A 17,744-nucleotide genomic window follows, 5' to 3' on the forward strand; every position below is an offset into this window, starting at 1 on the left:
CCTGCCAAGCAGGAAACACCATCAGAGCACTCCTGACATATGGTTGTCAAGCCTCTGCTTAAAGACCTCCAAAGAAGGAGACTCCACCACACTCCTTGGCAGCAAATTCCACTGTCAAACAGCTCTTACTGTCAGGATGTTCTTCCTAATGTTTAGGTGGAATCTTCTTTCTTGTAGTTTGGATCCATTGCTCCGTGTCCGCTTCTATCGATTTTTTTCTTTTTAAACATCAGTAGCTGGCCATGCCTTTTAGCTCTTAAAAAACACATACAAAAAGACCTTCATTTTTCTTTAATGTGGATTTATCGCCGGGTTTAAAGCAAAGGTGAGCCAAACTTTCCCCTGCATCTAACACCCCTTTCTTACACGCCCGCTCCGAAAACTGCTCCCAGGCAGCGGAGTGAGAGCTTGATCTCTCTGTAGCTTGATCTCTCCTTCCTGCCAAACCACTTTTTTCTTTTTTGCAGATGCAACTTGTACATGAAAGAAAGGGAGGGAAATTAACCCGTCTTAACCTGGATTTTTATTTTTTTACCTTTCTCCCAAGAGTCCAAAATGAAGACCGCACATCAGCGTTGAATGGTGTTTCAGGAATTTTTAGCAATGAAGATTGCTAAAAATTGGAAAAAAAGAAATTGTGCCAACAAAAAAGGAATGGCAAGACAAACTGTTAGAGTAATTCAGAGAATACTTCACAAAACTGTGTCCTAAAATACATAGCTGGACTTGTTTCGATTAATGTCTGCAGGAGACTTTGTAGATATTTAAGTTATAATTAGAAACAGCTTATAAGAAGTAAATAAGGAGGCCAGATACAGGATAAAGGAAGTCTTTTATTTGGTTGTTTGTCTTGTTGTATGTTATGCTCACTGTATGTTATGTTCACGTTTAATGAGGGTGGTGTTCTGTATTGGGCGGGTGGGGGGGTATATGTTATGTTGTTAAATTTCCAATATTTTTTTAAAAAAAGAATGGTGTTTCATGGAATCACAGAATCTTAGAATTTTAGAGTTGGATGGGACCCTATGGGTCATCTATCCCAACCCCTTGCAATGCAAGAAGCATCTCAAATATAATTTAATCCTGGGGTTTTAATGTCTGGGTTGAGTGGTGACTCTAGATGGGAGGAAATGTCCACTTTTCCCTACATACAACTAATTATACCATCGTAGCTTGGAAGTCAAATGGAATCCATTCCGGAAGTCCGGTTCAACTTCCGAAATGTTTGGAAACCAAAGCGCAGCTTCTGATTGGCTGCAGGAAGCTCCTGCAGCCAACCGGAAGCCATGGAAGCCCCATTGGACGTTCAGCTTCCAAAAATAGTTCGAAAACCGGAACACTCACTTCCGGTTTTTGATTGCTTGGGAGTCAAGGCGTTCGGGAGCCAAGGTACGACTGTATACAGTGGTACCTTGGGTTACATACGCTTCAGGTTACATACGCTTCAGGTTACAGACTCCGCTAACCCAGAAATAGTGCTTCAGGTTAACAACTTTGCTTCAGGATGAGAACAGAAATCGTGCTCTGGTGGCGCAGCAGCAGCGGGAGTCCCTATTAGCTAAAGTGGTGCTTCAGGTTAAGAACAGTTTCAGGTTAAGAACGGACCTCCAGAACGAATTAACTACTTAACCCGAGGTACCACTGTATATATTTTATTTTTCTTCCCTTTGTTAACTGGTTCTGTCACCCAGGAGAAATGTATAAAATAGGACCCATTTCTACCTTTGGACAGTTCACTGATCTTTAGATAGCCAAAGTCCAGTTGCAGGAACTCATGAATGATGAATGAAACTTTTTTTGCGTCAGCCATCAGCCATAGCAGCAAAAGAACATTGCAATATACAAAGCACAAAAAGTCAGTGATAGAAAAAACGGTTTAGGGTCCAGAATCAGCAGTCAAAGAGTGGATCTTATTCTGACTGCCCCAGAATAAGATCTTTGGTTGGGACCTCATGAACAAGGCTGCTCTTAAGCTCTCTTAACTTGGACAAAAGGTAAAGGTAAAGGGACCCCTGACCATTAGGTCCAGTCGTGACTGACTCTGGGGTTGCGGCGCTCATCTCTTTTTACTGGCCGAGGGAGCCGGCGTACAGCTTCTAGGTCATGTGGCCAGCATGACTAAGCTGCTTCTGGCGAACCAGAGCAGTGCACGGAAACGCCATTTACCTTCCCGCTGGAGTGGTACCTATTTATCTACTTGCACTTTGACGTTCTTTCGAATTGCTAGGTTGGCAGGAGCAGGGACCGAGCAACGGGAGCTCACCCCGTCGCCGGGATTCGAACCACCGACCTTCTGATCGGCAAGTCCTAGGCTCTGTGGTTTAACCCACAGCACCACCCGTGTCCCTAGCTTGGACAAACCAGTACATAATGGGGCAAATCTTCAGGCGCAGGTTATTCCTGACCCAAATTAATGGTCTGTTGCTGGTGTATCTCTTCCCACATGCAGGGCTCTGGGATTCCAGGCGGATCTCCCATCGCTACGCCTCCGATGGCCACCCCAGTCACTGGCCACAAGCGCATGGTCATCCCAAACCAGCCTCCCCTGACGGCCACCAAGAAATCAGCATCCAAGCCTGGCTCTCAGCCCATCCCAGTGACCCCGGTCGGCACCTTGAAACCTCAGCCCGTTCCGGCGTCCTACAGCACGGCTTCCACCCCGAACCGCCCGACCTTCAACGTGCAAGTTAAGTCGGCCCAGCCGGCCCCCCACTTCCAGCCGCCAGCCCCCCAGTATAGCAGTCTGGCCCCCAACCAAGCGGCTCAACCGGTGTCTTCTCTGGGTCCAGCGCCCTACGTGCCGTCTCAGCCCCGGGCCGCGGATTACGGCTACGCGCCCCAAACCGCCCCTCAGCCAGAGCCAAGCTATGGGTACGGGGGGCCCCAGGGCCGCTACCAAGAGCCGGCCTACCCCGGAGGCTACGGAGGGAGGACTGGCTCAGATCCATCCTACGTGCTGCAAAATGCCTGGAAGCCGGAGGCGACATACCCTTCTCCCGGGTCTGCGACCCTGAATCCCACAGGGCAGTACCCGTCGTCTGGAGCCAAGAAAACCTACATCACGGAACCGGCCGCCGGGCCTCAGCCCCCTCTGCTGCAGCCAAAGGTAAGAGGCAGCGTCCGACCTGGAGATGGGTGTGGGAAACGGGGAAGGACATGGGCCTTGATTCCCACGAGCAGGTGGAGCTGGTGATTGCATTTCTGTACAGTCATAACCTCATGTTACGTCCGCTTCATGTTACATTCCTTCAGGCTATGTCCCGCGGTGACCCGGAAGTACCGGAAAGGGTTACTTCCGGGTTTCGCCACTCGGGCATGCACGACTCGCAAAATGACATCACGCGCATGCGCAGAAGCAGCGAATCGCAACCCGCGCATGCACAGACACGCTGCTGCGGGTTGCGCTCTTTTCATCTTGTGAATGGGCCTCCGGAACAGAGCAACCAGAGGTACCACTGTATTTCGCTTCACACATTCAGAGGCGCCCCAAAGCGATTCGCAAGAAGACAGCGTGACGTGTGAAACACATTCGGATAATTAGTAATACAGCAGTTATTTATTTATTTCATCAAATTTATAGGCTGCTTGATCTCAGAACCCTCGAGCAGTTCACAAGAAAAGTCAACACAATCCCATTATCAACAGGGAGGATTAGCAACAACAATGCAAAAAGTTAAGATAACAATAGACTAAAAACAGATTTAGGACTTTCATCAACTGTCTAAGCATCTAGGTAGGCTTGTATAAACAGGAATGGTTTCAGCAGGTTTCTGAAAAGAGTGCAGTGAATGCACTTGCCTGATGTCAATAGGCAGGGAGTTCCAAAGTCTAGGAGTTGCCATACAAAATGGCTAAGTTCTTAGAATCATAGAATCATAGAGTTGGAAGAGACCACAAGGGCCATCGAGTCCAACCCCCTGCCAAGCAGGAAACACCATCAGAGCACTCCTGACATATGGTTGTCAAGCCTCTGCTTAAAGACCTCCAAAGAAGGAGACTCCACCACACTCCTTGGCAGCAAATTCCACTGTCAAACAGCTCTTACTGTCAGGAAGTTCTTCCTAATGTTTAGATGGAATCTTCTTTCTTGTAGTTTCCGTGTCCGCTTCTCTGGAGCAGCAGAAAGCAACCTTTCTCCCTCCTCTATGTGACATCCTTTTATATATTTGAACATGGCTATCATATCACCCCTTAACCTCCTCTTCTCCAGGCTCCTATGCCCAGCTCCCTTAGCCGTTCCTCATAAGGCATCTTTTCCAGGCCTTTGACCATTTTGGTTCCCCTCCTCTGGACACGTTCCAGTTTGTCCGTGTCCTTCTTGAACTGTGGTGCCCAGAACTGGACACAGTACTCCAGGTGAGGTCTGACCAGAGCAGAATACAGTGGCACTATTACTTCCCTTGATCTTGATGCTATACTCCTATTGATCTTACTAATGTGGAACAGATCTTATGTGGCCCGTGTAGAAGTACAGATTCCACCGACTGAAGTGGTCAAGGGGGCAAATGTTGGGTGAGATGATATCGTAGCAAACTGGTCCTGAGCTGTTAAGGGCTTTACAGTGGTGCCCCGCAAGACGAACGCCTCGCAAGATGGAAAACCCGCTAGACGAAAGGGTTTTCCGTTTTGGAGGCGCTTCGCAAAACGAATTTCCCTATGGGCTTGCTTCGCAAGACGAAAATGTATTGCGAGTTCCTGCGGGGTTTTTTCCCTCCCCCCCCCTTTTCCTAAGCCCTAAGCCGCTTATCAGCTGATCCGCTGATAATCCGCTTATCAGCTGATCCGCTAAAAGCCACTAATCCGCTAATAGCGCTAATCCGCTAAGCTGTCAATGGGCTTGCTTCGCAAGACGAAAAAACCGCTATACGAAGAGCCTCACGGAACGGATTAATTTTGTCTTGCGAGGCACCACTGTATACACTAATAACAACATCTTGATCTTGATCTGGTAGCAAATCAGCAACACATGCAGAGCTCTGAGCGGGAGCGTTATATGCCTGTCGGCCCTCCCTCCTCTCAGCAAATGTGCTCCAGCATCCTGCCCTAACTGCAGCTTCTGGTTCAAGCGCAAAGGAAGCCCCATGTACAAATTCAAGCATGCAAATACAAAATATTAAAAGTTTTCATCCAAAGAAAAGTAATCTGAAAGAGCACCAAATATCCACAGTTGGAGGCAGCAGTGCTTTTCAGGACCAGGAAACCACAGGGCACGAGTCTGCTCTTGTGTGTGAACCTTGCTTGTGGATTTCCCGCAGTCAATTTTTTGGCCTTTTTGAGAGCAGGAGGCTGGACTACGTGGACCTCTGTCCTGATCCAGCAGCTGCTCTTCTTACATTCCTAACCCATGGTCCATATATAAAGCAAACCCCTTCCAACTCTATAATTCTTTGATTCTAGAAGATTTACAAGTGGGATAAACTTTGGAGAGCCCATCCTATTCTGTGCAAACAAAGCCACCAGCAAGTCTTGCTATATGATTTAGGACTAGGTGTGGCTGTGTGTTGCTTTTACCCTTGCAAACATTGTTTTTGGAAGACCCGCTTTGCCTGCCCTTTGGCAAATCAGGGATTTCCATGTCCACCTTCGCAGGCTGAAAACATGTCGCTCCTTTGATGCCACAGTGAAAACGTGTTTTGTATGTGCGGGTGATATGAATAACATCAACATCAACATTGGGAGGGAAAGGGGTTTTTTGCAGACCAGGTGCACACACCTTGCATGCGCCGAATCATCACCTTGCCATGTGCCCCGGAGTGTCACCCTGCTCCCCTGTGCCTCTGCTGTGCTTGCTGTCCTTCATTGGAGGTTTTTAAGCAGAGGTTAAATGACCCCATTAGGGATTCTTTAGTGGTGATTCCTGCATTGTGGGGGTTAGACTAGATGGCCCTTGGGAGCCCCTTCCAACTCTACAATCCCATGACTCTGTGCACAGGGTTGCTGGAACTCCGCAAACAATCCAGCCTGCATGAACAAAAGGCCTTAGTCGGTCCATGGGAGGTGCTAAGCAAACTTCTGGTTCCAGATCAAAGGATCGCATCCAGAGTTTTGCCTGCAGCTGTTCCAATGGGGCCGCACCCCCTCAGAGTTGATTTTGGATTTCTCCTCCTCTTGAGGAACTCTTAAGCAGCTCTGATGATGCTTAACGTGGGGTTGCCTGCGCTTCAAGCAGATAATTCAGCTAATTAACTCAGTGTGTTCCTGGAGCAGGCGAGGGCAGAACCTCTCCGAGAACAGAAAGACAGCAACTGAAACCCACAGCTTTGAAGTGCAACCTTCCAGACCCTTGATCATCTCAGTTGCCCTCCTCTGCACACCTTCCAGTTTGTCAGCATCCTTCTTAAATTGTGGGGCCCAGAATTCGACACAGTATTCCAGGTGTAGTCTGACCAATGCAGAATAAAAGGTAAAGAAAGGGACCCCTGACCATTAGGTCCATTCGTGACCAACTCTGGGGTTGCAGTGCTCATCTCGCTTTACTGGCCAAGGGAGCCGGCATACAGCTTCCGGGTCACATGGCCAGCAGGACTAAGCCGCTCCTGGCGAACCAGAGCAGCGCATGGAAATGGCATTTACCTTCCTGCCGGAGCGGTACCTATTTATCTACTTGCACTTTGATGTGCTTTCAAACTGCTAGGTTGGCAGGAGCAGGGACCGAGCAACGGGAGTTCACCCCGTTGCGGGGATTCGAACCGCTGACCTTCTGATCGGCAAGTCCTAGGCTCTGTGGTTTAACCCACAGCGCCACCAGTGTCCTTTGGTCCCTTCGACCAAGGCAGAATAGAGTGGGACAATTATTTTCCTTGATCTGGACACTAGACTTCTGTTAATGCAGCCTAGAATAGCGTTAGCTTTTTTTGTGGGTTGTTTGTGGGTTAGCAATGTGCTTCACATGAATGTGCAAGAGGCCCAGTACCTCAATTCTCCTTTCTTATTCCTCTTAACTTAACTTTGGGACAAGCCTTCTTCGGATTCATCTTTCTAGTTAGTTGAGAAATCAGGAGTGGTCTAGTTGCAGCTACAAGCCCTAGAAGAACTCTCTGAAGATTCATTTACAGATAGGTAGCCGTGTTGGTCTGCCAATGAATCTTTGTTTTGAAGATTCATTGTTAGTTTTCTTTGATTCTTACATTTTTCATATGGATGCAGACATAAAATCTAATATTTCCTGCCCTTCTTCTCGAGGCTCCAAGCAGCTGACAGACAATGTTGCTGTTGTTGTTGTTTAGTCGTTTAGTCGTGTCCAACTCTTTGTGACCCCATGGACCAGAGCACGCCAGGCCCTCCTGTCTTCCACTGCCTCCCATAGTTTGGTCAAACTCATGCTGGTAGCTTCAAGAACACTGTCCAACCACCTCATCCTCTGCTGTCCCCTTCTCCTTGTGCCCTCCATCTTTCCCAGCATCAGGGTCTTTTCCAGGAAGTCTTCTCTTCTCATGAGGTGGCCAAAGTATTGGAGCCTCAGCTTCAGGATCTGTCCTTCCAGTGAGCACTCAGGGCTGATTTCCTTCAGAATGGATTGGTTTGATCTTCTTGCAGTCCATGGGACTCTCAAGCTTCTCCTCCACCACCAGAATTCAAAAGCATCCATTCTTCGGCGATCAGCCTTCTTTATGGTCCAGCTCTCACTTCCATACATCACTACTGGGAAAACCATAGCTTGAACTATACGGACCTTTCTTGGCAAGATGTTGTCTCTGCTTTTTAAGATGCTGACAGACAATAGCCTGCATCAAAACTGTTTCTGCTGCAAATTTCTAATAAATCTCTTTCCTCTATGCCAAACCGTCTTTGTTCAGCAGTTCAGCTGCCAACTTCCTTTGCCTTTGGACAGATTCAGAGAGGAGAGGGCCATTGGTGGCTAGTAGGCACAATGGCTATGTTCTGCCTCCACAGTTTGAGGAAGCAATGCTTCTGAATCCTGGTTGCTGGAAGTGGCAGGAGGGCTTCTGTGCAAGTGAGCAGACAACCTGTTGGCCAGCATTCTTCTAAGATGCTCTTGCATTTCTGATGCCCGCAAAGGGGCAGAGGAAAGAGGGCATCTGGCCTTGCAGATTCTGATTGCTTTTTAGAGCCAGCGTTACCGAAAACCAGACATTTTCAAAAGGCATTTCCTTGCATAACAAAGCCATAATAACGGGGAGTGTTTGTCCTGTGGGCCTTATTAGGGCCCTTCCGTTCGATGCGCACAAGCCATGATTTGTTTTTCCACTTTCCTTTCGGAAGCCTTGTTACCGAGCCGTGCAAAGTGTACCTCCTCTCATTTCCCTAGCAATGCCAGCACCTCTCGCCGAAGCCTGCAATTAGACGCTTTGCAGAATAATAGGGCTAAAAGGGGAATGGCAGGATCTTGTCTGCGGCCTCCAGACCGACCCCATTTGTATAAAATTATACGGGAACACAAAAGATTAAGCGCTCGCTCCGGTGCGCGGATGCGCCCTCTCAGACCAGCCGCTGCTCACAGTCTTTTTTTGGTAACAGAACACTTTGTACTTTGGAGATAATTGACTGTGGAATATAACATTGTTTATTCAAAAGCAGGTCACGCAGAAGAGAGCCTCTTGCCACGCTCCTGCTTCCACCTTCCCTTTGATTCCCATGCAAATTCATGAGCATGTGTGTCTCCGTGCGGCCTAATATATATAGACATGTATATATTGTTTTAAATCACACATGCAATTCAATATCAGCCTAAGCTGGGTTTGCAGTAAGGTGCTTTTTTTCCCTGAGGGGACGCAGGGGTACGCATAAAGATAAAGGGTAAAGGGACCCCTGACCATTAGGTCCAGTCATGGCCGACTCTGGGGTTGCGGCGCTCATCTCGCTTTATTGGCCGAGGGAGCTGGCGTACAGCTTCCGGGTCCTGTGGCCAGCATGACTAAGCCGCTTTTGGTGAACCAGAGCAGCGCACGGAAACGCCGTTTACCTTCCCGCTGGAGCAGTACCTATTTATCTACTTGCACTTGATGTGCTTTCGAACTGTTAGGTTGGCAGGAGCAGGGACCGAGCAATGGGAGCTCACCCCGTCAGGGGGATTTGAACCGCTGACCTTCTGATCGGCAAGTCCTAGGCTCTGTGGTTTAACCCACAGCGCCACCCGCGTCCCATACTCCTAAACATTTTGTGTTTACGCATACCCCTAAACATTTTGTGAATCTTTGTACAGTACTTTGTCCATTTACTGTATTTATTTTCCCAAAATTGAAGTAGAAAATGGTGGTTTTCTTGAGTCAAAATGAGAGTAACCCTGAACATTTTCAAAGAAAAAAGCACTGGCGATGCCTCTCCCTCTGTTAAACTGTGATGTTCGGGGTGGGGCCCGGGAAGCTGGTCTGGTCACCATCAAAGTAAATTTGTCTGGTTTTTAGGTCGTATTCTAACCTGCGCATTGTTTGAGGAAGCGGGACACGAAGTTGAACAAACACAGAAAAAGACCTAGTGGCATAGATGCTTTGCAGCTCCAGAGTGAGACCTTGCCTGAGGTTTCATGGCAACCTGCAAGCGAGCTGCTACCTGAGACTTCACCTGACATTGTAGGAACATAAGAAAGGCCTGCTGGGTCAGGCCAGTGGCCCATCTAGTCCAGAATCTTGTTCTCTCAGGGGCCAACGTAGATCCCCCCCCATTGGGAAACCCCCAAGCAGCATTCACACGCACAATCAATTCTCCCCTCCTGTGGTTTCCAGCAACTGGGCTTCAGAAGCAACTGGGATTCATAATAATAATAATAATAATAATAATAATAATAATAATAATAATTTATTATTTATACCCCACCCATCTGGCTGGGCTTCCCCAGCTACTCTGGATGGCTTCCAAAAAAACATTAAAATACTGTAATACATCAAACATTAAAAGCTTCCCTAAACAGGGCTGCCTTCAGATGTCTTCTAAACATCTGGTAGTTGTTCTTCTCTTTGACATCTGGTGGGAGGGTGTTCCACAGGGCGGGTGCCAATACCGAGAAGGCCTCTGCCTGGTTCCCTGTAACTTGGCTTCTTGCATGGAGGGAACCGCCAGAAGGCCCTTGGTGCTGGACCTCAATGTCCAGGCTGAACAATGGAGGTGGAGACGCTCCTTCAGATATACTGGACCGAGGCCGATTCAGAGCAGAGCCATCCTGGCTCATAGCGGCTGATAGTTTTCTCCTCCTCCATGAATTTGTCTCACCCTTTTCTCAAGCCTTCCAGGTTAGTGCTGGCACCACTGCCTCCTGGGGAAGTGAGTTCCATAGTTTACCATATTTTTCGCTCCATAAGACACACTTTTTCCCTCCTAACAAGTAAGGGGAAATGTCTGTGCATCCTATGGAGCGAATGTGTGGTCGATCGCTGGCTCCCTTTCTGGTCCCGGTCCCTTGCCCAGGCGTTCATTGTTGAATGTTCTGCATGTGACTGGCTGATTAGATTATCTGTCTGGAAACTGTAGAAACGGCTCCCTTTCCTTTCCTAAAGAAGCTGCAGAACTGTAAGTTGAACCCCATAAAAACAGGATTTTTTCCCCTTTGCAAAGTAAGCTCCACAACTTTGAGCTGATCCTCAAAAACCGGGGCTTTCCCCTTTGCAAAAGAACCTGCACAACTGTGAGCCGATCCTCAAAAAAGCGGGGCTTTTCCCCTTTCCTCCTGTAAAAACTAGGTGCGTCTTATGGTCAGGTGCATCTTATAGAGCAAAAATACAGTAGCTATGCGCTACACGAATAATTCCTGTTTGTTGTCTGTCTTGAATATTCCAGCATTCGGCATCACTGGACGTCCACAAATTCTAGTGTTAATGAGAAACAGAGGAAAAACTTCTCTCTCTGCACTTTCTTCTTGCTAATACAGTCTGTCAGGCTGGCAAGTACCACAGAGAGGGACTTCTCTGTTTTGAACCCATCATTATGGAGCTTCCTTCTTTGGGAAGATCTTTGCAGCCTTATTGACTGCTTTCAAATTGCCTCCAAATACCTCTCTTGTTTCTATCCACTTTCAACTGATTAATCTGAAGCTGGTCCAGAGTTTCTAGGTGCAAATAAAGCACCAGTGCTGTTTTTTCCCTGCTATTTTCCCCTTTATCTTATTTTTTTTCCTTCTGTTTTACTGCTGGATTTTCAATTGAACTGTTGTCGTTGTTGTGTGTGTTTTGCCCTTTTAATCTACCTTGTTGCGTGAGCTGCCTTGAGAGGGCTGGGTGCCCTATGAAATGGAGTATATACAAAATTAAATTAGCTTAAGGAAGAATTTGAATTGTTCTCTAGACAGTGCCCACTATAAACATCAGTGTCTTGCATACTTCTGGATCTGTTGGCTGGGTAGTAGACCTGCATTTGAGTAAGTCCAAAAGGGCAATATTTGAGGTTCGTATTGAAAACAAGGAATATTCTGCTCAGTATATTTTTTTCCAGTTATCCATGCAACAGCCCTGCGAGGTAGGGACTATTATTGCCAGTTTGCATTGGTGGGGGGAGGTGAGTTGCTTGGGGGGGGGGGGAGATCTGAACCAGGGACATCCGCTGTAGATTTCTATCCTTTCAGTGACAGAACTGGCAAAACTGCAACTCCCCCCTGGTTAAAGCCAGACTTCTCATTATCCAACCTATCTATTATTATTATTATTATTATTATTATTATTATTATTATTATTATTATTTTAACTTTTTTTATTCAAAATTATAACAAGACATATTATCCAAAAACATATCATCCTTGTTTTTCCCCCATCCTCCCTCCCCCCCCCCGACTTCCCTCAGTTCCAGTCTTTGGTTTCTCTAAGAATGCTGTTCTCTGCATGTTACAAAGTTGTATAGATCCTCAAACTATTTAGCTGATTGTTATCAATAAAAAGTTTGTGAATGTTTATTCAAAACCTGCCAAGGAGTCCAGTTCGCTTTGTTGCGTCTTCAGATACTTTGTAAAGGGTTCCCATTCATCCTTAAAGTCACAGTTATCCTTGTCCCGTAGCTTGTAGGTCAGTTTTGCCAGTTCTCCATAGTCCATCAATTTTTCTTGCCATGATTCTTTAGTTGGGGTTTATTATTATTATTATTATTATTATTATTATTATTATTATTATATTATTATTATTATTATTATTATTATTATTATTATTATTATGCCCATTTTAACGCTTCCAGGCCATTGCCATCATGCCCCTTTTGGGTATGATAAAATGTTAAAAGCCCCAGTTAAACAGAGAAGGATATTGATCAAAGCGTTGAAGGTTTCGGAGGTGTTTTAATTTCTGGGGTGGTTCCCCCCTCTTTTCCCCCACCCCAGTCTCCAGGAGCGATGGCAGCTTCTGCAAAATTATTTATCTTCTATTTTAGACCTTGGATAGTGACTCATTGTGCCCTGGAAATGTAATGGCTGTATTTCTCTCTCCCTCCCTCCCTCTCTCTCTCTGTTTCTCCCTTTATTTTTCAAGCGGCGGCTCAGCTCAGCATTAGAGGCATGGGCACTTACAAGCCAAGGCGCCTGTCAGAGTCAGCCCGGTGCTCTAAAAATACAATATTTGCTTTTACCTTTTAGCTGTCAACAAGTTTTCCTTCCATCCTGTCTGTGTCACACACGCACGCACGCAAATAGCAAGTCGGGGGGTGGGGGGGGGGGAGAGAGAATGGCCTCTTAAGAAGCAGATCCAGAAAATTTGCCCAGAGGGGAAGCTTTTCGGAAGATGGTCTTTCTTCTCGTATGGCAACACAGACGCTGCAATATTCTCCCTGGTGCTTGGATCCTGCTGCAGAAACCCAATGCTGCCTCTTGCAGGTAAATGTCACAAAGAGGTGACCCTCCATTGGGCAGACATTGCACATGTCAAGCACTGTGATGCCTCTTCACTCTCATGGCTGCTCCCAAAGATTCCTGGAAAATGTAGTTTGTTTAGGGCACAGAGAGTTGTTTGGAGACACCCCTACCATTCCCAGGAGATTTAACAGTCAAGCCTTCTTCCCGGGGAACTTTGAGAATTGTAGCTCTCTGGGGGAGGGAATAGGGCGTCTCCTAACACCTCTCAGCATCCTTGGAAAACTACAGTTCCCACATCTGTCTCTCACGTAACCCATTATTGAGCTGCACGGGGGTGTCTTCCACTAGCACCAAACTCATAATAATAATAATAATAATAATAATAATAATAATAATAATAATAATTTATTATTTATACTCCGCCCATCTGGCTGAGTTTCCCCAGCCACTCTGGGCAGCTTCCAATCAAGTGTTAAAAACAATACAGCATTAAATATTAAAAACCTCCCTAAACAGGGCGGCCTTCAGATGTCTTTCAAAGGTAGGATAGCTGCTTATTTCCTTCACATCTGAAGGGAGGGCGTTCCACAGTGCGGGCGCCACCACCGAGAAGGCTCTCTGTCTGGTTCCCTGTAACCTCACTTCTCGCAATGAGGAAACCGCCAGAAGGCCCTCGGCGCTGGATCTCAGTGTCCGGGCTGAACGTGGCCCCGTGGCAAATTCGACAAGCAGAGTTTAAAACCCAACAAATGTCTTCACTTCCTGCTCTCTCTTGGTTGAGAAAATGCCTCCGTCTTTCCCCAAAGGACTCGTGAATCTTGCTTGGGGCTTCCTCTCTCTGTTTGTACGTAACATTTGCATGTCGGTACGAAGGAAAGGAACAGGTGAGGCAGCGGGGGGAGATAGGCATCAGAACATCCAGCAGGATCAGGCCTGTGGTCCATTTAGACCAGCATCTTCTTCTCACAGGAAAACCCACAAGCAGGAGATAAATTCTCCCCTCCTGGGGTTTCCAGCAACTATGACCTGGAAGCATTTCTGCCTCCAACTGTGGAGCCATCCTGACTAGTAGCCATCGATAGCTCTCTCCTCTTCCATGATTTTGTCTAATCCTCTTTTATAGCCATCTAGGTTGGTGGTCATCGTGGCCTCCTGTGGCAAGGAGTTCCACGGTTTAACTCTGCGCTGTGTGAAGAAGGACTTTCCTTTTATCTGTCCTAAATCTTCCAGCCTTTATTATAATCAAATAATATATTTTTTTATTTATACCCCACCCTTCCCGGTTCAGAAAACCAGGCTCAGGGCGGCTAACAACAAATTTAAAACACTTAATTGATACAACAAAAAACAGCATAAAATACAGTATAAAACTTGAATAACAATAAATTCAGAATTCAGAAATCAATTTGGGGGGAAATCCATCTAGTAAACATTAGATGTTCATCCAACCATTATTGGATGTCCACTTTTCTGGGGCAATGTATAATTTTTATGAACTTCTCTCAGGTCTCCTCTGAATTGTTTGCCCTCTAAACTAATGGCTTCTTTGGTCATTCTGAGAAATCATTAAGGTAAGGGCTGTTCAGTCTTATTCACGTCCGTGCAATATTTGTGGGTGCCCGAGAGAGGAAGGAACCATTTTTGGCCATCAGGGACATCCATGCGAAGCCCTCCTTTCCTAACCTGTTTTACCCGCATTTCTTGGGGCCACCAGTAAACGGAAGGTGTTGATTTTAGAAAACCTCCCCAGCTATTCTTGGCGGTGGGTTTTAGCCGCTGCACGCCTTAGCGGCTTCCGGGAAGAGAAACCCACAGCAAGAGCAAATTGTTGACCTTTACGAAACCAACCTTTGAGCTTTGTTTATTGTACGTTTTTATCCGTTCCCGTCTCAGCCTGGGCGCCTCTCTCCTTTTAAAGCTTGCTAATCAGAGATTGCGGATAATTCAGCAAAATGGTACCACAGGCCATCGTGTGGCATTAAAGGGGGGGGGGGAGAAAAGCAATGACAAACCTAGACAGCATCTTAAAAAGCAGAGACATCACTTTGCCAACAAAGGTCCGTATAGTTAAAGCTGTGGTTCAAGCTCTGGTTTTCCCAGTAGTGATGTATGGAAGTGAGAGCTGGACCATAAAGAAGGCTGATCGCCGAAGAATGGATGTTTTGAATTCTGGTGCTGGAGGAGACTCTTGAGAGTCCCATGGACTGCAAGAAGATCAAGCTCTCCATTCTGAAGAAAATCAGCCCTGAGTGCTCACTGGAAGGACAGATCCTGAAGCTGAGGCTCCAAGACTTTGGCCACCTCATGAGAAGAGAAGACTCCCTGGAAAAGACCCTGATGTTGGGAAAGATGGAGGGCACAAGCAGAAGGGGACGACAGAGGATGAGATGGTGGGACAGTGTTCTCGAAGCTACGAACATGAGTTTGACCAAACTGTGGGAGGCAGTGGAAGACAGGAGTGCCTGGCGTGCTCTGGTCCAGGGGGTCACGAAGAGTCAGACGTGACTAAACGACTAAACAACAACAACAAAAAGAGCAGGCTTCCTCAACCTTGGCCCTCCAGAAGTTTTGAGACTACAATTCCCATCATCTCTGACCACTGGTCCTGCTAGCTAGGGATCATGGGAGTTGTAGGCCAAAAAAAACCTGGAGGGTTGAGGAAGCCTGGCTTAGAGTATCCGAAGTCTCCATCAGATGAACCAGCAAAGGTAGGACCAAAGGTTGCCAGGTGAGAGAAGATGGAGAATAATGAACGGTCATCCTAAAGATTTCCTGTCTGCAACTGGAACATAGGAAAATGCCTTGAACTGAGTCAGAACAGGATAATAGCCCTGTGGCTGAATCAGGCCAAAGGCACATCTAGGCTGCCCTGTTTGGGGAAGTATTTAATAATAATAATAATAATAATAATAATAATAATAATTTATTTATACCCCGCCCATCTGGGCGGCTTCCAACCGAATATTAAAAACAATACAGTGTCAGACATTAAAAACTTCCCTAAACAGGGCCGCCTTCAGTTGTCTTTTAGAAGTAAAATAGTTGTTTATTGCCTTGACATCTGCTGGGAGGGCGTTTCACAGAGCGGGCGCCACTACCGAGAAGGCTCTCTGCCTGGTTTCCTGTAACTTGGCTTCTCACAGCGAGGGAACCGCCAGAAGGCCCTCGGCGCTGGACCTTAAATGTTTGATGTTTTATTGTGTTTTTACTATTCTGTTGTTGTTGTTATTCACATGGCAGCTCCAGTGTACTGTTTCCCTAACAATTAGTTTCCGAATTATGTTTGTTCTTTCACATCATGTAAAAGCCAGTTCTGGAAAACAAATTGAATATCAGACTATATAATGGCAAACTGCAAGATGGTTGAAGGTCTGGCAACCAAGCCTTATGAGAAACCAGTGAGGCAGTTGGGCCTGTTTAGCTTGGAGAAGAGGAGAATGGGAGGAGAAATGAGGTGATACCAAACTGGGAAGGGTAGCTAATGCTGTTGAAGACAGAATTGGGATTCAAGGTGCCCTTAACAGATTGGAGAACTGGGCGCAAGCTAAAGAAATGAATTTCTGAAGAAGTGTGCATGCACACGAAAGCTCATACCAATGACAAACTTAGTTGGTCTCTAAGGTGCTACTGGAAGGATTTTTTTTATTTTGTTTCAACTACGGCAGACCAACACAACTAACTACCTGTAACTAGTAGGGACCAAGTTAAGGTTCTGCATTTAGGCTGGAAGACCCAGATGCACAAATATAGGATGGGGGGACACCTGGCTTGCTAGCAGTACATGTGAAAAGGATCTAGGGGTCTTGGTGGACCAGAAGCTTGACAGGGGCCAACAGTGTGGTGCAGCAGCAAAAAAAGTGAATGCTATTCTAGGCAGCATCAACAGAAGTCGAGTGTTCAGGCCAAGGGAAGTAATAGGTAAAGGTAAAGGGTCCCCTGACCGTTAGGTCCAGTCGTGGCCGACTTTGGGGTTGCGGTGCTCATCTCGCTTTACTGGCTGAGGGAGCCGGCGTACAGCTTCCGGGTCATGTGGCCAGCAGGACTAAGCCGCTTTTGGCGAACCAGAGCAGCGCACGGAAACGCCATTTACCTTCCCACCAGAGCGGTACCTATTTATCTACTTGCACTTTGACATGCTTTCGAACTGCTAGGTTGGCAGGAGCAGGGACTGAGCAACGGGAGCTCACCCCGTCGGGGGGATTCGAACCGCCGACCTTCTGATCGGCAAGTCCTAGGCTCTGTGGTTTAACCCACAGCGCCACCCGCGTCCCAAGGGAAGCAAGAATCCCCCCTCTATTCTGCCTTGATCAGACCGCACTTGGAATACTGTGTCGAATTCTGGGCTCCACAATTTAAGAAGGATGTTGACATGAGAAGAACAGTGCCTGTAGATCTTGTCTCATATCTCAGGTTTTACAAGTGCCGTAAAAAAGAATGGAGGATGGGAATCGGGGGGTTATGATTCATGTGGGGTCTCCTGGGGTAGCCCTTACTGTATTCCTTGCTGCCTCTAAGCCCTGTGCGGTCAGAACCGGCCTGCGCTCTTAAATATGTGGTCTAAAACCATTTAGGCAACAGCTAAACTAGACAGACCAGAAGTGACGCAGGAACGGAATTTTGTCTGATGCTGTTAAATGCCCGAGCCTGTTCCCTTAACAGGGCCAGACAGTGAGGAATTAAAATAAATAAGTGTGTTAATTTTGAAAGCTCCTGAGATGTGCTTCAGCCACGAGGACGGAGGGCTCTCCCGGGCCTGTCGGAGCCTTTCAGGGAAGCTCTCCATCTTCTCGGATGCCGCGCGCCTCATTAATAAACATTAGCCTGGCAGTTAAAAGAAGGGCGCTATCTACATTTAATGAACTCTGGGATGGGCTTGGGAGACACAGCCCATCGATAAGGTGTCAGCAGCCCTGATGCAAGACAAGTTCATCTGGGGGCTCGGATGCCAGCCCAAAGTCCGGGAGGCAATACTAGGTAAGTGACTAGGCAGTGCTGTTGACACGCAGACACACCCACCCCTCCA

At 47.0% G+C, this 17,744-nt stretch overlaps 1 protein-coding gene and 1 long non-coding RNA gene across 4 annotated transcripts in view; both read left to right on the forward strand.

Annotated features, from left to right (window-relative positions):
- LOC307217245 overlaps window positions 1–17,744 on the forward strand; it is a 340,344-nt gene that overhangs the window by 238,638 nt on the left and 83,962 nt on the right. The gene's annotated exons all lie outside the window — the stretch shown is intronic.
- Window positions 1–17,744, forward strand: part of LPP (LIM domain containing preferred translocation partner in lipoma) — a 289,890-nt gene that overhangs the window by 188,184 nt on the left and 83,962 nt on the right. For all 3 annotated transcript variants that reach the window (XM_079977969.1, XM_079977970.1, XM_079977971.1), the window contains one exon: window positions 2,450–3,106. In XM_079977969.1, the coding sequence (XP_079834095.1) occupies window positions 2,450–3,106 (657 nt within the window). The remainder of the gene's footprint in view (window positions 1–2,449; window positions 3,107–17,744) is intronic.

The sequence above is a fragment of the Podarcis cretensis genome (genome assembly GCF_951804945.1).
Source record: "Podarcis cretensis genome assembly, chromosome: 5".
Lineage (NCBI taxonomy): Eukaryota > Metazoa > Chordata > Lepidosauria > Squamata > Lacertidae > Podarcis > Podarcis cretensis.